At 40.3% G+C, this 23,056-nt stretch overlaps 1 protein-coding gene across 5 annotated transcripts in view; it reads right to left on the bottom strand.

Annotated features, from left to right (window-relative positions):
- The window catches only part of gria4b (glutamate receptor, ionotropic, AMPA 4b), a 157,196-nt gene extending 134,537 nt beyond the window's left edge, over nucleotides 1–22,659 (bottom strand). Inside the window, exons 1-2 of one of the 5 annotated variants that reach the window (XR_315412.3) lie at nucleotides 21,879–22,659; nucleotides 17,094–17,252 (exon numbers count right to left, since the gene is read on the bottom strand). Coding sequence is in view for 3 of the 5 variants with exons in the window: in XM_005916062.3 (XP_005916124.1) it covers nucleotides 17,094–17,252; nucleotides 21,879–21,969 (250 nt within the window). In the remaining 2 variants the exon portion in view is untranslated. The remainder of the gene's footprint in view (nucleotides 1–17,093; nucleotides 17,253–21,878) is intronic. The other 4 variants (XR_315411.3, XM_005916062.3, XM_005916061.3 and 1 more) reach the window with 4 other exon arrangements.
- Nucleotides 22,660–23,056: the final 397 nt, after the last annotated feature.

The raw sequence follows: 23,056 nt of genomic DNA, 5'->3' as shown, positions 1-23,056 counted from the left end.
ACATACACACATACACATACACACACACACACACTCTCTGTCTCGGCCTTAACTCTCTTCCCAATTAAAATGACATTTGACGACCTCCCCATATCCTTAGTGACAAGATTTGACTGTCTTGATTGTGTATATCAATAAAAATGTGGTTTGACTAAACTATGAATTATGACTAAAGAAGCACAATTTAGAAAAGAGCTTAAGTGGTTGAAGTAAACACACACCATATAAGCAATTTCATTAAAAAAAATTGTCTTTATAGAAACGCAAATGAAAAAAATTCAGTTTACAAACAATATTTACTTTCATTAATCATGACCAACTCAGTACCCTCCATAGCGACATCTCACATACTTTCAAATATAGAAGCCAAAAAAATGGGCTATACTTACAGCACCTTTTTGGTTCTCATTGATTTTACTTTTATGAGATTTTATCCCTTTATGTCGCCCAAACAGACTGAAAGATTTCTGTAATCTTATAAACTTATTACAACATTACTCATCAGAGCTAATTACATGTCTATATTGTAGCTTCTTTGGTTTTTGGGGTTCTCACTGATTTATTTCTATTTATTTACTTTGGGTCATTGTTTTTTATTATTATTATTATTATTTTAAAAAAAAAAGTAAAAATGACCAAAAATATAAATGATATCATTGTGCGAATGATGATTCATTGTGTGGTGAAAGCCTCAGATCCTGTTAGGTTGATGTTTGATTCCAGAGCCATGATTTTCTTTCCTGTTTATTTGAACCACTCTGGTTTTTACTATAAACACATGCCTTATCCTTTATATTCCGTCTGCATGATCTACATACCATAAGGAATCTCTGGCAAGTTGAAGTGCTGCAGTTACTTCCTGTCATTTTTTAAAATGTGTAGTACGTATAATTGTGTGTGTGTGAGCTGTAACAGCATCCTCCGGCATGTGAGAACAACTCCCCTGGCCAGAGTGTGTTCCTGTTAAAACCCATCTGTGAAATCACACGACTTATTCACTGCGATCTGACAGCAGACCTGCTGCTATTTCCCTCCCACACCCCTCTCTGTCTCTGTCGCTCTCTTAAAATATTCTGGGCGTCTCTGTCTCGCAAAGAAATTCACTTCAATCCGTTAGGCTTTCATTAGCGTTAATGTTGCATGAACAATGTTGATATTAGCACTTGACTGATACGGTTCTGTGAAGGTCGACATGGACTGAACGAGTTCTGCACGGAGGCCTTTGAGCTGTATTATGCGAATTTATTCTTCTGTGCTTTTTTACACTTTTGTGACAAGTGTTTAAATTGTTCAACGTTTACCTCAGACTTTTATTTAAGGTAGAAAAAACTTCCCTTAGCAACAGTATATGTGGAATTAATGTAATACTGACCAAAAAACTTCCATAATATGTAATTAAACGGCACTACACAGAGTTTATTACAGTGTGGTCAGTTAATCCATCTTTGCTACTGTTGTGAAACTGAGTACATCACCTTTATGAGATAACTACAGATTGAAAGATTTCAATTTTATTTATATAGCAGCAAATCACAACGATGGTGGCCTCCAGTTTGTTTTCTTTATTTATTTTTTTTTATGTACAATATAATACAGAGAAAACTCAACAACAATCATACGACCCCCTATGAGCAAGCACATGGCGACTGTGGGAAGGAGAAACATCCTTTAAACAGGAAGAAACCTCTAGCAGAACCAGACTCAAGGAAGGGCAGCCATGTACTACAACTGGTTGTGCGGGGAGGGAAACAGGACATACAGGACATTAATTAGTCGATAATCTTAAGCACTTATTACAAGATTTCCTACGTGAGCTAAATGTATGCAGACTAAAAGGGGGTTATGCTCTGACATTTTTTTCTGTAATAATTTTATTTGTTTGTTTTCTTAAGTGGACAGATGCATTGATTACGACACACGTGTAGGCATGTGCATGCATGGAGGTGGGAAAAAAAAGGAGTTACATGGACATGTTCTTAAAAGCATTAATAAATTGCTCCATATAAAAAAACGCTCTTCTGCATATATAAGTAGTCCTGCTTTGTAATGCTAACGACCGAGCACCAATCAGCATCCTCCGTGAAGTCAGACTCAAACTCCAACACTTTGGAGAGCAGTTAGATATGTACTGATAGACAGTATAATGGTCCTTGTTTGGCTCTGCAGCCTCAGTGGCTCGGTGCAGCATTGTGGATCTCCACAACAGAAAACGTCTACCGTTGCCAGCTGGAGTCCAAGATGCTGCGGTCTGTCTAATGATGGGCTGAGAGACTGACTGCAGAGCAAAAAACAGCGACTGGTCAGGAAGGGCCAGGATGACTGGTTAGCAGTGACTGGAATTTTAACATGAAGAGCCAGATATTTTCCATTATTAAACCTGTTTCATAAACCTGGCTAACCCCTGCACCACCATGCCATACCCCACACAATATCAATATTTCATTTTTTTAAAAAGCCACACTTATTGTTAAAAGAAAGTCATTGTGGAATATTACAAGTGTATTATCAACAAATTTAAATATACGCAGTATATCCAACCGGGTCATCTGTGCTATGTGAGGAACCTATTGAGCTCTCTGCTATGAATTGTTGAGTTACTCTGTTACTAATTAAATCCATTTTCCATTGCATCAATTAACACGTTTTTTTATGCTTTGCTTCATAAAATCTGGTGTTAATTTGTTGTATTACAGTAATCACTGTTCCATTATTAATATGTAACCGTACGTATCAAATGCTCTAAATCTAATCAGATTATCTGCTTTCACATGGGCTGCTCACAAAAAGCTGTAGCTCATTAAGTAGAAAAGTTTTTGTAATATTTTAGTTCTGCTTCTAAGATAGCATCGTTAGTGGGTCGGTTCATCTATTGCTTTGTACTAAACTGTTAGAGAAATAACAGAATGGATTATTTTTACTAGCTCTACAGAAATTGTTTGTTTGTGCTGCTGTTTTGTTCCCGATACTTCTTTTTTTTCTACATGCACATGTAATGCATATGAAGCCTAAGTGCTAACCCATGAAAGAAACTTTATCCTCCCAAGGTGAACAAACAGAAGCTTGTTGACTTTGTGAACCTAGTGCATTTCTCTTTTTGTTACTTGTGTGATAAAGTTTACCAACTTGTGTTTACTGTGGCATTGCTTCTCCTTGTTGCAATGCATTAAAAATCAAATGAGATCTCAAAGATGCAAAAGATTTGAGCCGAAATCTTGAAATGATTAACACAAAGCAACTGGCATGACTTCCTGTCCTAATTTGGAGAAAATCCATCAGAGCATCCTCACATCCCAAAATAGCTTTCTAATTGAGAACGAAGGTGGTGAGGCTGCTTCACAACCCCCGATGGCTTCTAAATGTTCAATAATGCCCATCAGATGATATAGGCCATCATAACTAATTAAACTCAGGTAGCTCTCTGCATTGCATTAGCTACGTTTTCACTGTCCGATGCGAACCGATGACACACTTTAGTTGTTTTTCACTGAGCAAATAGCAGAGCAATTCATCTGACACATTTCAAACACAGAGGGCCTGACACAAATTATTATCTTCAGCCTCTTTCATAGACATTATCCTCCGATAACAGCTAAATAACAACTAAGTGAACATTAAAGTGACACGAAGTAATCCTTTAAAGAGGGAATAATAAAATGTTTCTCTATCAAAATAAAACTTCAGATCATAAGCAGTAAGATACACCTTTGTTCAATTCTCTGCCCTCTGGGGTTTTTGCGGCTACAGCTGTATTTGTTCTGATATGATCAGTACTGTTGCTTATATTAGTTGATGTGAGCTCACCTTAGGGGTGTTCTCTTGAGAAAAAAGGCACAGCATCAGCAGCTTTTTCCGAAATCATAAAACAGGTTGTCATTACCTTCAAAAGCAGCAAACTTTAGCATTTTCTCATCTCTTTATTTGCAACAGAATCACTGGCTCTCGCTTGCATGCGTTCACCAACAACTCGCATCCAACCTCTTCAGACTGGAGTCTTTAACGAATTTCTTAAAAGCTATTAAGAGCGAATGTGTTTACTCAATAAAGCCGATTTTAATTTAACACAAAGCTGTTTCAGATTTCGATGTTGCTGGAAAGAAGCCACAAATTGTAAAATGTGGATCCTTCATTTACGTTTTAAACACAGCAGCACAGACAGAGTTTCACAGTGTGCAGCAAACATCAGTGTGACCTAGTCAGTACATGACCTAATATGAGATATAGCCACAATGAGGAGTGCCGTCCTCATTTTCATTTCGAGATGTTTTTGGTGCTTTTAAGATGACCTATTGTGCTCATTTTCATTTTCATCTTTATATTTTTATTATTGGACTGTATTTGAGCAGCTTTGCTTGATTCACAGTTAACTGGGCCTAAGTTATGATAATAGAGAGAGAGTTGAAGGCACCACAGACAACTAGTCATACCTTTTATAATTCTTTGAAATCTGCCTGAAGGGTGAATATGTTGTTGATGTATGATAATATGACGTTGTCATAAAAAATTGAATGTCTGCTCAGAGCCTCACAGCCACTGTCTGATAACAATTTTTTTATCCCTAGGATATGAGAGGATATAATATTGTAGAAACTGTAACACCTGATTACTTGCACATATGCTCCTCCCCCTTTATGCTAACATTCTTCTGATTGGTAGCCCCTCTCAAGCTGAAAGTTTGAACAGCACATGAGGCAGGGCTTGGTGTGCCTGAGATGAGCATATTTAAGGATATATTTAAGGATAAGAAATAGAGGAAATGTTCAGAGCAGTCTGCATGAATAACTTGCACACTGTTGTGCAGCTCATTATTTGAAACTTTGGCCTTGTTTAACATTAGTGTCCATCACTGTAAAAGCATACATCTTCTAGAAAACAAGAATAAAAGGGTGCTTTTTGGTCTTCCCAAGGCTGATAATGTTCAACATCATGCCGGATTCGTTCATTTGCTAACTAATGCCACAAAAAGTACAGTGTCAAGCTGAAGCTCCTTCCGGGATGCTAGCGTTTACATTCTTCATTTCTGAAATGTCTCATGTGTCTGCTCTAGTATATCTGTGCAATATGTCTACACACTAAATGTAGTAAACCCTGACGATGGGCGTGCTTGTTTGATGGTTCAGATAGACTGTGATGTCTGTTTGTGCGACTGATGGGACTGAAAGATAATAGGCATGAAAACAGAGAACGGGAGGGAGGAGGAGGGAGCGCTTGTGCTTAAGAAGTGTGCTCAGGGAGTAGACGAGGTGAGGCGAGAGATTTTTGGATGTGATTTAACATCAGTCTAATATAAAATGGCAGAAATAAAGGGAAAGCGTAATAGGTCAATTTTGAAGAGTTGATAAAGATTTCTTTAGCTGTCTACAGACCAACTTTATGAAGAAAAATAAGAAACACATTTCTTTTTGCACTCAGATGATTACATTTTAAAAGCTAGAAGGATAATAGTGTAGTAAAGGCTAATGCCCTTGCACTTTGAAAGAAAGGAATTCAGTTCAGATTAGCAGTACAATTTCATGGATTTTGTTTCCTTTGCTCCTCCAAGTTTTATAAAATTCTGCTTGTCCTGCATAATCACACACCCCATGACTCAACTCAGGTTGTTGAATGCATGAAATATGAGCTGTTACAAGCTTCAACATTTTAAGTGTCTGAAAACTCATTTTAGACCTTTGTACCAATGCTAATTTGCCTGTAAAGACACATTTGTGAAATCTTTTTGTTTTGTGGAAACCCTAAAAACAGTTCTTTCCTTTTCCCCAGTTGGCCCGTTTATGCTCGCTCTGCGGTTTCTTTCCTCAATGTTTAAAACACTTCAGGCCAACTATCGATTTCATGAATCAAACAGCATCTGAAGGATCACATTAACCGTTAACTGTTGTTCAGTGCACGTTGTCTCCTCAGAGTTCTAACTCAACCTGTGCGACCTCGGCTAACAAACGAGCGCACAGACTCAAAAACACACCTCAGGGGGGCGCTTATATAACTAGCACACAGATTTGGAGGGAGGGTGCGGGGAGGTGGAGTAAATAAGATGGGGGCAGAACAAAACTGAATGAGGAGAAACCTGCAGAGAAATTACATTTTAAACTGTGTGAATAAAAGTTGGCACTTTAAGCTGGTTTCATTTAAAGACACCAGGGTTTTGATGTAATCACTGTATTATCTTAACTAGGTAAGCAAGAATGTTGATTGTGTTTGTCTGCATTCGTGTGTTCATCTAGAGAGATTAACAATTTCACGTGATTAAATCAGCTGCTGTATGAAATTCATTCACATGCGCCCATAGCATTAAACAAAGTTGTTGTGTCTTAAAAAAGCTTTTGCAAAATGTAAATTGCAGTATGTTGACGGGTTGATGGGGTTACACAGGTTGTGCAGTTTCTCCAGTTGCAATCTTGGGTTGGGTACCTGGATGAATATCACCGGCTGTGTTAACATTTTTGATTTTAATTAACTTATTTAATGATATGTCTCTTTGAGAATCCAACTAGGTAAATAATTAACTTTAATTCTTCCTTTTTGTATTGTTTTGCTACAGTAGAATAGAATAGAATAGGATAGAATAGAATAGAATAGAATAGAATAGAATAGAATAGAATAGCCCTGTATTGTCATTGTACATGTACAATGAAATTAAGAAGAGTCCTCTACAGACATTTATCGAGATTCCCACCGACTAGCAAATGTAGTTCCATTGAAAACTGTGCAGTGCTATGCTGTGGTTTCTGGGCTTTAAGGTGTATCAGTTCCTGTTTGGTAGGCATGTCAGAAGTATAACCCAATCAGGAGTGACTTGTATTAAAGAAAGAACACACACATTGAATGTGCAGCCACATAAACACACTTCGTCAATCAAAAACGTTTCCCAACAAATTACTGGATTACTGTGCAGGCCAACCTACACATTACACCTCATGAAGCTCCCGGTGCACAGATGGTGTGCTGATGTTAATGCCAGCACTTGGTGACCCTGCTCTATAACTATAAATATAATATATAGTTATAGTTATAGTAATATAATTGGGGCGATCGTGGCTCAAGAGTTGGCAGTTCGTCTTGTAATCGGAAGGTTGCTGGTTTGAGCCCCGGCTCAGACAGTCTTGGTCGTTGTGTCCTTGGGCAAGACACTTCACCTACCGCCTACTGGTGATGGCCAGAGGGGCCGATGGCGCGATATGGCAGCCTCGCTTCTGTCAGTCTGCCCCAGGGCAGCTGTGGCTACAACTGTAGCTGCCTCCACCAGTGTGTGAATGTGAGAGTGAATGAATAGTGGCATTGTAAAGCGCTTTGAGGGTCTCGAAAAGCGCTATATAAATGCAATCCATTATTATTATTATAATCACTGCCAGCCTGCAATAACATCACTTAAAGTTGATCGTGAAATATCAAGGATGGCAAAACTTTCATGAACTGGCGTGTTACAACTATGGGATTACAGCACTTGAATACACTTGGTGCTTTAGAAAGACCCATTCGTTCACAAATGTTTGCAAGGGTAGTAGTGTGACAATGGGACTGAAAGCACCTGAATTCAAATACTAACTCTTTACCCCTTGAAAGCCTATGAGGAGTAGCTCTTGAAGCTCAGACCAGTCAGCGACTCCTAAGTAACCACTGGTCTCTAGGAAAAATGTGTATTCAACAAGTAGTTTACAAGTGTTTGCAGACAAATCAGTGTCTTCAACGCAAACTACAGAGGACTGAAGCAACATGAGAGCAACCAAAGAATCCTCTTTGCAACAGGCAATATATATTTTTCCCTGGTGGCCACAGGTTGGCAGCGGGGACTGGTCTCTGTGACTAATGCCTGAATTATGCTTCCGTAGGAAATCTATGTTGTAACTTACGACATAGCCAGAAACCTGTCTTAACCCCACGCCGTAAGCCTCCATGCCAGAGTCTTTGCAGGGTGTATCGACCCAATGTGTAGTTACATTTTCAGGAGGTACAGGTCAGGTTGAAAGGAAGGTGGCATCGTAGGGTTAAGAGGTTAAGAGGATTAAAATCATAGGTTGTGGTGTAAGTTTCCCCCGAAGCATAATTCAAGCTCTAGGTCTAAGCTATTGTTTCACGCTGATAATTTATAACCTATTTGTTTATTTAACAAGTCCTTCACTCAACTCTTCCATCGGTTGTCCTTGCAAATTGCCACCAACAAGAACGGAGAGTGCAGGGGGGGAACTTTTCATCATAATGCCGATCGGCTAAATTTAGCAACACAAGGCTAACATTAAATGTTAACACAGCTCAATGAAGTCATTTTACTTTATAAAGACATGAAAATTGCTCACTTTCTGATCTACAGAAGCAGAGTTCTTGTGAAAATCCCTCCTCACTATCACCTCCTCCTTTTCTTAACCCCCCTACATCTCATCTCTTCAACCTCCATCTTCCTCCCTACTTCACCACATTAATCTCTCATTAGCAGCCTCCCTCCCCCCTTTTCCTCTACATCCTTTCTTTCTCCACCAGCCATAATACACACACATACACACAAGCGTTCACCGCTGAAAGGTCTGTATATTTTCACCCATGCGGAAGTATCCTCAGACAAATGAGGGGCACAGGCAGCCATTTAAAGGGCAGCACCACAGTGCAGAAGAGCCCCTCTGAACAGAGCCCATGGACGGAGAGATAACGGACTTAAATAGGACTAACATGCTGCACACTCAGATTGTGTACAGGCATGCCTAAAACACAAATGGGACAGCTTTTTCATGCTTAAAGACAGCCAAGGAAAGCAAGTGTTCAGGTGTTAGCAGCAGAGAAAATGTAGGTTCTACTGCGCAGCTTGAGCGCATATGAGGAAGAGGTTGCTTGCTATCTGGATCTGGAGTGACTCAGAGCACCATGCTGAATACAAATGACTCGATGCAGATTAGGATGTCACTGTTTCAATGAAGGCAAAGGCTGGGGCAGCATGTAGGAGGTCATATTAACCCCTTCCGCCCACACACACACCTTTGAAAGCCTTTGTCTTGCTTGATGGTTAAGAGGTTACCACGGAACGCATAACAAAGATCGGCCGCACGAATGAAGTGCAGATGAAAAGGTAGCACACACCGCTGAAGACTCCGCAGCTGCTCAGAGGCATATTGATTCATTTTATTTTCTACATGAACTTGTGAGAGTCTGTCCAAATCTAGATTTAATTTGAAGCTGATAATGCACACGTAGGGATCTAATACTCACTTTCACTCTAACTGGGCACCTCAATTACATAGTGCCCTCCACTGCTGGAGGGTTAATTTATTCAATATCCTTTTTCCATCCAAACCCAATCACTCTGCTGTCTACTACATAAAAAAAATCTCACCTTTTCCCCTCAGTTCACCCAACTCTTCTATCCAACAATCTGCACGCGAAGTTAGTAAAGGAATACATATGAGTGTTGGTAGGTTCATGTTTTAAACTAAAACACACTAAAGTAAGACACACAGCCACTTATGCAATATTTTGCTAATTCAATGAAGCAATTTCCAACAGGGCCCGAGCATTTAAATCTTTTTCTAATAATATTATACTCACAAATTTAAATATTTTAAAATCTATAAACTACTCAAAGTACTGTAGATCCAATCTGACAAAGCACAGAAATTCCTAATATCTCCCGTCTCACTCCAAATACTCAGTCAGAACTCCTTGGCATTACATTGACTTCTGTATTGTGAAGAGGTGTATTAACAGTTGAAAAGGCAGTGTGACCAAAACTAAACAGTTAATGGAAATATAATGAAACTAAATGCAAAACACAAAGCACCCAGCAGGACACAAACCGCTTTCTTTCAAGCTATTGTAAACATTGCCACAGTTACTGTATCAAGGCTCTGATAAACTGTCCTCGTTAGGCAAAAATGTATATTCTGCGGCCAGCTGTTAGTGGGGTTTTTTTTGCGAAACTGCTTTGGTTGCCAGGGGATTGTCTATCAGTTCATTAACCCATCAGCAAAGTCTTTACTGAGGTCACAGAGAAAGCTAGCTGAGGGGTAATTTCCTCTTGACTTTTTTATAGGCGTATTTTTGAAACACAGAGCCCCCTGCTGACCATAAGAAAGAATGCAGATTTGGGGCTGACACAATATGTTCATCTTTGTGTACAGTCTGTGTAACATAAATAATTGGCTCAGCTTAAACTGTGAGATTCCTTACTGGATGCTTTTAGTGAATTTGTGATATTAATAAATCATAAAAGATTCCAAACCTGAACTGTCACCTTACATAAAATCCCGGGTGTTCTTCCAGTGCAGTCTCAGCTTGTCAGCAACAAAAAAGACTTTTGCTTTCAAGTTCCTCATTTCATTGCCCTTCCTTTTGGAAAATCTGTGCTTAATAAATAATCCTGCAAAGCACTTCTGATGCTAAATCTCCTCGATGACGTATTTCTCTAACCTACTCTGTTGTGCTGGAAGCAGATGGACTATCCCGACCTCTTAAGAACTGCATTTGTCACATTGCCTTTGTTTTCTACCTATTCTCAGTAATGATGTGCAGAGACTGCTGTCAGAAACACCTGGACGTTCTTACTGACTTTCAATGTGAGAGGGACAAATGGCTTAGACGCCATTCAGGTTCAAGGACTCGGGACACTAACGGAGCAACTGACTGTCCTGAACTTTAACACATGACCAGGGGTGGCACTGTGACAGCAAGGCAGGGAGCCATGAAATGATCATGCTGGCTCAGTGCTTTATAATAAATCAGGCAGTCTGTTGCTTTGGCATTGTACTTCTTTTTTTTTTTTTTTTTTTTTTTTTTTAAATGGCATTGTACTTCCATCCTTCCCACACATTTAACAACAGGATTTTTCACACTTAAAGGTGGTTTACCAAAAACACACCAGGTTATAGGCAGCTCATTGAGGCTCAGGCCCATCCAGAAAGGTCGCTATAGTTTTTTTTATAGATAGATAGACAGAGATATTTTTTCAGTGTTTGTACAGATTACCATAGAAAAGATGCCCTTCATAGAAAAGTGTCAAACCTTGAAGCAGATGGGTTACAGCAGCAGAAGACCACAATGGCTTCCAGTCTTTTCAGCTAAGAACAAGAAACTGAGGCTATAATTCATACGGGCTCAAAACTGGACAATAAGAGAATGGTCTGATCAGAGATGGGCAGTAAAGTGTTACAAGTAACGTATTACTGTAATCTGATTACTTTTTCAAGTAACAATTAAAGTAAGGGATTTCTGTTGCAAAAAAATATATTACTGTTACTCTCCTGTAGGTACACTGTGTTTTTGCTTGTGAGAGTGTCTCATGACAATGACGTACAAGTGTGCAACATCTGTGGCAGCAACAGATGTGTGCAGATTAACAATGGATAATATGGAGTGTGGGAGAGAATACGACCATGCAGCGTTTAAAGCGTGGAAGCACTGACATCACTTTGAGTTTGATTCTGTAAAAAGTGACAAAAACATTAGCGTCTTCTGTACACTCTCCGTGGGAAGAAAACGTCTTTCTAAAGCGAAAACTTAAACTTCAAATCTGAGCAAGCACCCAGCACGCTGCCACGGGAAATGTAAAATTCACAGAGAAACCCCCGGATCCTCCCACTGACATGGCCGCTGCAGCATCGGGCAAACCTCCACCTGCTCCACTCCTGCTAAACAGGTAAAAATAGATTAAAGAGCGACAGGACTTAGTGCCGCTGAATCTTTGATTTTATTTATTTTTTGCTGTGTTTTACTTGCATCTATTTGAAAGAGTAAGTGTAAACACCAAAAATTGTTTTATTCTATATACTGGAATATACAGAAAATAGGTTTAAATGTTAAACACACTTATTCAAGTCAAAGACTGTTGGATATAATTAAATTTTCGCTTAATGCAATGTTCATAAAGTTAAACGTTTAAAACAAGTTTTAAAAAGAGACTTTTTTCATTTGATTACATTTTATATGATTGATTATGCAGAAAAAATAGAATTGGGCTGAAAGGTCTATTGCTTTATTATTCAGGTTGTGTATCGTGTTTTTAAAAAGTAATAAAGTAACTAATTACTTTGGAAAGTAATCAGTAAAGTAACAGGATTACTGAGAAGTAATCAGTAATTAGTAACTATTAGTAACTTTTGCTGTTTTCAAGCAACTTGACCAACACTGAGTGTGATGAGTCTTGGTTTCTGTTACAACACTCAGATAGTAGGATCAGAATTTTTGTGGAAACAACATGAAAGCAGTGTTTTAGGTTGGTCGTTGTGGTGGAGGATATTGTCTTGGAACACGTTGGGCACCTTGGTGTCAGTTGAGCATCGTTTAAACACCACAGCCTACTACAGAACATTGTTGTTGACCACGCCCATCCCTTCATGACATCATCTGATAGTGTATCCTGCCGGAAGCAGCTATGTCACAAATCTAAAACCAACCCAATTCTTGAACATTACAATGGATTCACTGAACTCAAATGGATTCCACAGTCATCAGATCTCAGTCTAACAGAGCACCTTTGGGATGAGTTGCATTATGGATGTGCAGCTGACAAATCTGAAGCAACTGTGTGAAGCTAGAAAGTCAATATGGACCAAAACATCTGAGCAATGTGGCCAGTGAGTGTATGTGTAAGGAGCTAGTTATTGTTTCATGAAGAAACGTATTAGTAAATTTCCTGGAATGTATTTGACAAGTAATCTACAAAGGCTCATTTGCTGGCAGAGGTCCAGCTTTCCTCCACAGAGTTGAGCTCTGCAAATAAATCCTCATGCTGCTGGAGACTGTGGATACCACTGCCACAACACAGAGTCTAACAAATGTCTTGACCATTTGTTTCATTTGTTAAAGATAATTATACGGCAGTGATGCAATTAACTTGATATTGATACATTACCGTTTTTTTTGCTGTATAAATGATTAAAAGATATATTTTTAGTGGCTGTCACTAACACTAGTAACCCCACTGTGAATAATAAGGAGGTTAAACTGTAAATCAAACAAATGCAGGAGAATTTATCAGAGCGTCTGGGTCTACCGAATGATCATCAATGACAATGGGAACATACAACAACATTTGTCCTCGGCTTCCCACCAATTATCCCCATCAGCCTTCCTGACAGCAGCACAGCGAGCCACTGAATGGACTAATCTCTCTTCACAAATTAGCTCAGTCTCTCATCTCCTCTTCCCAAACGTACGCTATGCCCTTAAACGCCACATGGTCACACTGCCTATTCATAACCATTATCTCGGGGCCTTTGGTAATGGAGAAAAAAAAGGGGGCCGAGAAGAAAAACGGAATAAAGACACTGAGAAATGTAAAACGGGAGGTGAAAACTGGCAATGTGGTTCGATCTCAGATTCCCCGCTGCCCCTGAGCTATCAGAGCCATTGATTGGTTCATGTAATTCTGCTCTGATTCGGCTTGGCCAATCAATGGACTGCAGACCGACTTCCTGTGACTGTGCAGCCATTAAAGTGAAGGTGAAAACCCCATAGTTCCATACACTTTACTCCCGTCCGTGCCTTTTTTTATACGTCGAAGAATCTTCTCTTCCTGCATTCTCATTCAAAGAGATGCTTCTCTTCACACTGCAGTCATTGACTGAGTGGATACAAAAGATGGTGTAAAATAATACAAGAAACTGTGGATGAATTTCTAAAATGAAGATGTCACATTCTACAAATATTGGTCTCTTTTATCTCAGAGCAGCTTCTTTTGTCCAAATACTGACATTTTTCACACATCCACAAGGTTCCTTCACTTATTTAATGTATTATTTCATAAAATTACTCACTTTATATCCTGAACTTAAACAGTGTATATATTTAAGTATTTTTAAAGTATTTTTAAACCAAACCCACAACATTATTAAAGTATTTATGTATCCCTACAAACTGCTTTAAAATATTACAGTATTGTCTGCTGCAAACCTCCATTCGCTTATTTTGCTTATTCAGTTCTTGTGCCTACTTCTCTTCATTTTCACTTGCAGTATTCTGTCTGCTGCTCGCATAGCTCATTTCCCCACAGAGATCAATACAGCTTCATCTTCTGTAATTTCAGCTCATTAATAGGCAAAATCTTGTGGATGCATTGGTTTTAGTTTTAAACGTATTTGAGCTTAATGCTTCTGTCAGCATGGCTTCAGTGATCCTCCACAGAGAGCTGAAAAATATACTGTTACAGAAGGAAAGCAGAGCTTCTCGTTTATTTGTGGAGCAGGACGAGCGAAGTACAGAACAGATAAACCTACAGATGTTTTCAGGTTCTCAGGACATTGTATGAAGATCACCTTTGCACATGTCACGCACAGCAGGTGCAGGTAACTCACCTTGTTTGTCTTCTAACTGTTGGAAGCGCTTTGTACTTTGTACAAGGGAACCAGCAGGTTAAAGACCAGCTTTCATGGGGTCAGGCTGGAATTCTATTTAAGATTCTGGCACTTTTACAGTATAACACAGCAATATTATTAAAATTATTTCTTGCACCACCCAGGATGCTGTTCAGGAGTGTTATTTTATAGACGTGCAATTAAGAGTGTTACAAGTAGTTTATCTTTATTTGGTTTATTGATGTCTGTGCTGTTGAAAACAGTTAACAGTTGTCTTGTATAAAGTTTGCATTTTACAGTTAATGTGCGTCCTCTCTCAGTCCCTCTACTGGCAAATTATATAATACATAAAAATTCGAAATGTCACTCTGGGTAAATATTGTCTTTTCTCAGGCATAAAATTAAGAGTGGCTTAATGTTTAGCACTAATACGAGTCTGTCAAGATTCCTTTTTAATACATTACTATTGTTGTTGTTATTATTAGGGGGTTTCCACTTTAATTAGATGCCACACAGAGAAGAGGGGGATTGATCGTGGAGGAAGATGCACAGCAAAGAACATCTGGTCCGACTCAAACCTGAGCACTTAGCCCTGTGGCTTATGGTTACCGCCGCAACCCAGTGAGCTAAAATAATACCATGTAGCAAAATGTCTACACTTTTTTTTGCTTTAGTACAGTCCAATTCTACTTCTACTGTTTCTTCTTTCACAGCAGGAGATTATCCAACTCCATCTCACTCATCCTTAGCATCCTCTTCTGTTGCACCAACCCTCTGCATGTCCTCCTTCACTACATCCACGAATCTTCTTTGTGGTCTTCCTCTTTTCCCCCAACATACCTTCAATCCCACCTCTTTACTTTGTCTCCAGACCATTCAACCTGAGCTGTCCCTCTGATGTACTCATTTCTAATCTCGTCCCAGTGAAAATCTGAACATCTCTAGCACAGCCTCCTGCCTTTTTGTCAACGTCACCATCTCCAAACCACACATCACAGCAGCTCTCATTACCATCTTGTAAACCTTCACTTTCACTCCTGCTGCTATCCTTCTGTCACAAATGACCCCAGATACTTGTCTCCACCCGCTCCACACTGCCTGCACTCTCTTCTTCACCTCTGATGTGAAGAAGCAATGGATCACTGTCCATTGCTTTGGATTGTTGACACCGGATTTTTAACTAATACACCATCATTATGCATGCATCTTCACATAGGTCTCCCTCTCATTCACACACATGTATTCTGTCTCACTTCTACTGACTTTCATTCCTTTTTATTCCAGAGCATGCTCCAGACTGCTCCCTACTCTCACTGCAGATGTCATCTGTGAACATCATAGTGCAGACACTCCTGCCTGACCTCATCTGTCAATCTGTCCATCCCCACTTCTAAAAGTACATTGTATTACTGCTATTTTGTCATAATGTTATCTAATCCCATTGCAAAAAAACAAAAACATCCATAATTGTCTCAGAAACCTGTGCCTCTGACGGTTTTGTAAATGATATTTAGTGAGAACAGACTATGTATCAGTGCGTATATCGAAAACAGAGACCACTTTTAACTAATTTTCACCCAAATGTGAAAATTAAAATCCGTGGAATTTAGAAGCTTAGAGGAAACGGGAGCTTGAAATTATTATGCAAAATTAAAATGTAAGACAAAATACCTCAGGGTGTTTCAAAACATTTAACTCTCTTTATCTGATCACAGAATTTCTGAGCCTTCTCTGGTCATCACACTCACACACAGACGTGTACGATTCACCCCCTCCATTACCAAAACAAACATAAAAGCACTTCATTGTCTGCTTAATTTAGTCATTGATTTTTTTTAACACCAGATCACACCATGGATAGTAGGAGACGTCAGGCTGAAGTGTTTTATGGTCTTTGCGGGAACCCCCACCATCCCTGCAGACACACACACACACACACACACTCGGGCTGAGGAGAGAGTGAGAAAAAGGGAAAAAAGAAGATGCTTCCCCAGGGATCATCACTAAAAATCACTGCCTACTACTGTTAGGAGATCTAACCATGGGAGTGTGTGAGTGATTGTTGTTTGTGTGTAAAGCTTCTGTCCCCTTTGGCATGTGTGGCTTTGCTTAGATCAGATGTGAACCAGCAGACACTCACAGACAGCTGTGCTGCCACATCCTCACACGCACGCACTGAGCTGTTTGGAGAGACACACGCAACCCAAAAATGTGTCATTTTGGGGATGACACTCTTTATATTACTATAATTTAACCTCATTACTATTTATAGAACCTCTACCAGCACAAGCAAACACAGAGGGTTTATCAAGTAAATACCCATCTTTAAAAGGATAATTTCACTATATTGCACTATATCTCTATCCATAAAGATAGCACAGTACTCACCATGTAAAACAAAAGCTAAGTCCAGCTAAAATATAAATAAATACCCTCTTACTTCAGATGAAATCTGTGTGTACCCAACTGTGCTATACTTAAATTCGAACTCCGAAGCTGGTCTGAAAACTGTTTTTATCTATTTCACCATTCACTTTGTTTTCTGAGCATTTAATTACCCTTGTTATTAACGTAAAACATGCATTTCTACCCACATAAACAGGTCACGGCAATGAAAAGTAACACTTCTAAAAATGCTGTGAACCTACTGCTTTAACTTGGTGAGTACAGTTCCAGGAGGACTGGGAACTTAAAACTCCAGTTGAAATAAAACATCATTAAACACTATTTACAATATACCTAATACCATACTGTTGTTCACTTGTTGCCATTTTCCAGAGAAACCCCCCCAAAAATGCAAAATCTGGAGCCATGTGACGAACTTACAGGCGTTGGTGACGGCGAAGCTGTTGGCCGTCTCTATGTTGTCCACGTGAGGCACCAGGTTGAACGGGGCTTCCGAGGCGTTCGGGCTGGTGTTGTGCAGGAAGATTGCCAAGCGAAAGGCGGTGTACTCCTGATCAGTGTTTCTGATGAACAGACCGCCTGAAGAGAGGGAGGAGACATGAGGGCTCGATGAAGAGCGTGTCCACTGTATCTCGCCGTCAGGTTTAAACCTATTCTAGACAGATTAGTTATTGCTGACTGCAGCACAGAAACACAAAAGACAATATATTTAATCCAAGTCAGTACCCAGGCATATTGCCCATATGGGGTACAACTTGTTGCTATCTCAGCCCCATCTCCACTGTAGTTAATAAGATTTCAAAGAAACCACAAAACTGTTGGGAGAGTTTTCAATCTTTAGATCACAGTTAAATAAAACCTCTCCTGCTGAGCTAAGGGCTACCTGCAGGATTCTCATGGGCTCAGGGGCTTTTGGAAACAACCCATACAGTGGTTATCATTTCTGACACTCAACAGGATGATGATACTGAAAAAGGTTCTGAGATACAGAGGTAAAGAGTCTGCATACTAGCATGCTCAGGACAGCTATGTTTGGACACAAGGTCCATCTGCAGGTATATTGATATGCAGCAGGTGGAGAACTTCTCCATGTGCTGCTACGCCAAGCTCACCAATGACGGAGAGCACCGCAAGAACTATCGCTGCCAAATGAAGCACAAGTCTGTGAAACTCACTGCTGAGGCAGCTGAACGTGTTGATCAGTGATTTATTTGACATGCTGAATATTTGCAGATGAGAATATTATAAAAAGTAACTAGTTTGTAATTTTTTAAGCAAGCATGCACACATCACATTGAAACATCCACAAGTCCAAGAGACCTTGAGCCAAACCTTGATTGGAGGTAAAGGAAATGTCTAGAACAGGGGTGGGGGAACTCCAGGCCTCAAGGACCGGTGTCCTGCAGGTTTTAGATGTGTCCTTGATCCAACACAGCTGATTGAAATGGCTAAATTACTTCCTCAACATGTCTTAAAGTTCTCCAGAGGACTGGCAATGAACTAATCATGTGATTCAGGTGTGTTGACACAGATGTATATCTAAAATGTATATTGCTGTATTGCTTGCTATATATGTATATAACGCACCAGAACAAACAGATAATAGCGTTTTTCTCGTGATAACAACCTTACATCAAAGGTTCAAAAGATTTAAGGCAAATTTTATTAGCTCTTCACAGATGTTTGTTTCAAAGAGAAATCTCTATCATAAAAGAGGTTCCCACAACTGACTCCACAATGTGTAAAATGTAATAAAAGGGCAGTATCGCTCTGGTAAATAATGTCTTCAACTTCCTGCAAAGGCTAAAAAATTTTTAGATCCTCTGAGGTACCACTAGGCTTTGTGGCAAGGATTCAGTGTGTTTAACATGCAAGGTCGTCTTTGTCTCGTATTAATGCAAGCAGAGAAGGTGATAATATTCACAAAATATCCTTTTGTATCAACTCGGATTTTCATTCCGTTTTCTATGCAAGAGCGGCGCCAGTGTCATAAATCAGTTTGGCATCAGAGATAAGATTTTTGTTTCGTGTCCTCTTGTATTACAGCCTCATTCATATACAAAGATCTCCACTAAGCCGTTCGCGGCTGTGCAAATGTCAGTAGTGTTTTTAGGTTAGAAGCAGTTTGTTTCACATTTCAAAATCTGACTCAAGGCTATATTTCTTAGGATGAGACAGTGTAAATGTCATTTAGAGCAAAATGCCAGTGTGTTCTTTTTATGGCTGACCTCTTTAAAAGGTAAACTTTAGAATATTTTACCACTCTGTGGAGACCAGTCATCTAAGCCCCCTTTTGATTTTAATCTGATTTCCATTGTGATGGGTTTTATGTTTATTCCTAACTTGAAATTTATCCCTTTTCCAGCCGTTGCTGAATAGAAAAGAATAAAATTAAGCACTGACCTAAATCCAGCTTATTTAGACTTCTGACATTCCCTTCATCTGGATTCAACACAAAATGAGATCCAAACACTTCGGGGGCCTCAGACTTTGAAGTTTCCTGACATATGGTTCGCTGAAAACAAGACCCAAATGGCTGCAACATGCCTGTTTGTTTGTGACCCCATTACCACCTGGATGACTTCTGATCACGTCTTTGAATTTAATCCAAGCTACTTAGTGTGCTCGTGTAAGTATTCCATGTTATGTTTTTCTAAATTTCTATGTAGAATAGTATCAAAAAGGAAACAGCTGGTGTCATCTCCTCTTCCTATAGTCTTGCTAATTAGGCTTACATTCCTTATTGTGAATAATCAATAACAGGAGTAATAGCTTGGCAACCCCACTGATCAGCTTTAAGCTTTAAGTGGGCTTTAATCTGAAAAGATTATTCAACCTTTACAGTTTGCATTCATACTTGGCGTAGACCTGTCAGAGAGCAGATCCTGATATATATATGTTCCTGTATAGTTCAGTTTACCGGGGTGATTCATGTTAACACTGCTCCATTCAAGTAAAACACCATGAGTGCAATACATACTTGACTTTTAGCCACAGCTAGTGTGCAGTCCATGTCCCTGGTTAGGCTTTTAAAGTGTTGTGGTTTGGCTGACCTGGTTACAGCACGTTCTGTGTGCATTCACACCGGCATTAATGTGTGCTACTCCTTACCCAAAAGACATCCAGATACACATGAAATGTTCCAGTAGCAGGTGCAGCTGGAGCCTTAATGTGAGATAGTAACTTCTATTATTGCATGGAGAATTATTTCTCAAAATCATGGCTCGCTTTTGTAGCGGATTTAAATTTGCATGCTTCGAATGCACAGAATCTAAATTTTGTCATCCATTCATCCACTTTATTAACCATCTATCCCAGCTGCCACAGGGCAACAGGCTGGGAACACTTTGGAAAGGACTGCAGTCTATCGCAGGACTAATGCAGAGAGACAGACAAGCATTCACACCTACAGTCAATTTAGAATCACCAGTTAACCTAACACACATGTCTTCGGACTGTGGGAGGAAACCGGAGCACAAGCGGGAACATGGAGAAAACGCAAAGTTTACACAGAAGGACATCAGCCAGGTTCAAACCCAGAAGCTTAATCATCATAAAGATTCGTTTGGCGTAAGATCTATAAGGTTCAGATTTCTTCCTATCAAAGATGCTCCGCTGCCATGCAGTGTATGATAAGACAGGATGCTGACAGACCTCGAAAAACAAAAAACAGGTCAGAAAATGAAGGATGAATGGGATTTATAATTCTGAGGACATCTCTGCATCTGTTGGCAACTGTGGAGCATGTTGGCCGTGACTCTATTTGTTCACTTGTTTCAGTGTCGCTTGCGTGTGTACAAAGCAAATTTCCTGCTGCTAATAAGTGTTGATTCGTCGGTGACGATTATTTGAAACTGACAAGTGTTGATCGGGGGAGATGTTTGCCCTCTCTGAAGGCTGATGCGATTCAGAAATTGCTAAATGTAGTCTGGCGGGTGTGGATTTTTACACTCCCAGAGGACAACTAGGCCTGAAACTGAGAAATATGATGACACAGGGATTACATCAACAGTTTTTTAAATAACTGGCAGCAATGATGTTTGTCAAGCGATAATGAGAATAAGTTAATTTAAAGAAATACCAAGAGCCCGATTATAATAGCTGGGAAATTATGAGTAAAATAACCCCCCACACACGCCAGTTTCGCTTACGTCAGCAACAAATTAAATGTTTCACACGACGGCACAGCAGTTCCACAGACGCAGGTTTAAACCCCAAACAACGCAGCTCGAGAGCCCTCAGTTCCAGGGGAGCCTGCTCTGTAACTGACCCTGACCTCTGCCCTCTCTGGGTGGCCCGGGGATTGGAGTATCACATTGATATAAAAGGACAAGGAGAATCATTTGAACAGCTTGTCATTTTTCATCAGCCTGACTTGTATCTGATGTGCCTCAACTCCATCTACAAGCTGGGGTGCAGCTGAGGGTAAAACCCAGCAAAAAAAGAAAGAAAGTCAGTGTAAGCAAATATTAGATTTCAGAATGAAGCTTGAAACAGTTGGAATATAAACCTGGATACCAGATTTTTTGATTCTCTGATGACTGTTTGTTGAGGATGTGATGATTAACCAATGATTAACAAATGGAGGTCACAGTTGGGCTCCTTTTTCTCCCCCCTAGCACCCTGCTTTTAAATCTAACCAGTAAATCTGCCAGCGAGTGTAATGAAAACCGTGAATCCGTCAGTGAGAAACGTAGTTAATTTAAAACACAGAGACGCTGAAAAAGAGAGAGTGAAACTGATGGAAAAAGATTTGGGGGAACGGTGCAGCTGCAAGGCATTTGGGACCCGTGGCAGCGGTTTGTTATAGGAGCGGGATCTGCGAGAGTGTTAACAGCAGTCAATGCACAGGCAGCCCGCATGGGGAATACACACAGACTTTGCTGCTCTGATCTGCTGCAGTGGCGGAGTGCACCGGGATACACACACATGCAAAGCGCATTAGGTGTGTGAGTCTGTGTGTGTGTGCGTTTGTGTGTGTGAAGCATGCACAGCATCGACAGAGCACAGGACCCAGTCTTTATGGTCATGTTTTAAAGACAATTAAAAAAATAAAATAAGGCTGTGGGGGGAAAATCCGCAATCCCCACTTTGACCAGTGCCGGGGTGCTAAACGGCAGGTCAGAGGCAGCAGGCAGGACGTCCACAGATTCATTGACTGGTTTTATTTTGTGCTTGGATCTACCATAAAACGCTCACACTTACCGATCTGAACGCTGCTCGGGAAAGCACCCATTGCCAGTCCCCAAAAACCCGAGAACATCAACAGAATCAAATCGCGAGAAGAAATCCTCATTTTGTTCAGGTTATAAACTGATTAAAGACATCGAGCAGGTTTAATTAACACCCCCGGTGCAAAGCCAACATCACAAGGGAAAACAAAAAACAAAAAACAAAGAGATTAAAAAAGGGAGATGAAATCAAATGCCGGTTAAATATCCATGTCTGCTTTGGGTGGCTTTTTTTTTTCTTGGATATTCCCCCCGCAGTGCCGCTGGTTTGTGCCGTCAAACTGCGTCCGTCCGTCCGGCGCTGGAGATTTTGCGCACACCACCAAGAAGAGGAGGGAGGGAGGACGAGGGGTGGAGGTGGTGGTGGTGTTGTTGAGGGGGGTGGGCATCAGCCAGCGGCGGTCAGTGCGTCTGGATGCGGCTCAACTCACATCACAGCAAGAACACACATGCGCCTTTTTAGCCGACCCGGGCAGACAGGCAGGAGGGGCGTCAGTCAGTCAGTCAGTCAGCCCGCTCAGCAGCACCGAGCGGCGGAGAAAGTCCCCGCAGCTCCTTTAACACCAAAACTTCCAGAACCGCTGCGAGTGGCTGCGAAGATGGATGTCTGACAGCGTTTTTCTCTCCCGCTCCTCGCTGTCGGATATCATCCCGGATAGATCGTCTCGCACGGGCAGATCAACTTAATCAAAACCCCGGTGTGTCCTCTCAGTCACTCTGCACACAGCCTTTAGGGCGCAATTTAAGATAAGCTGCGCCAATTTCGGCAATTAATAACATTCTAATGAGCAAGCTCAAATTCATTTGCGGGGTTTGTTTTCTGTGAACTGCCTCTTAACTTAAAAAACAAAAAACAAAAACTCGTGCTGGGTCGCTTAAGGTAGTCAGACTGTCCCTTTAACGGTTGCTACCATGTGACATTACTTATGCACATGTACAAAACCGCTACAGCAACAGATTAACAAATAAATTATTGTTTTTTAAAGCTTAAGAAATACATTAAAATAAATGTAAATGAGGGAAACGTTTGAACACCGCCAGCCTGTCTCACTAAAGTTTGCACTATTCCTTCAAGCTGCAGGAGCGAGGAGCTAAAAGTTTTGTCACTTTGACCAAATAACACAGACTTTCAGTAGCACCGCTGGCGGTGGA

This window comes from Haplochromis burtoni, unplaced genomic scaffold, assembly GCF_018398535.1.
Source record: "Haplochromis burtoni strain Fernald_Lab_line unplaced genomic scaffold, NCSU_Asbu1 Contig_17, whole genome shotgun sequence".
NCBI classification, from domain to species: Eukaryota; Metazoa; Chordata; class Actinopteri; order Cichliformes; family Cichlidae; genus Haplochromis; species Haplochromis burtoni.
Note: the sequence above shows the minus strand (reverse complement) of the source record. Positions and strands in the feature narration are given on the sequence as shown.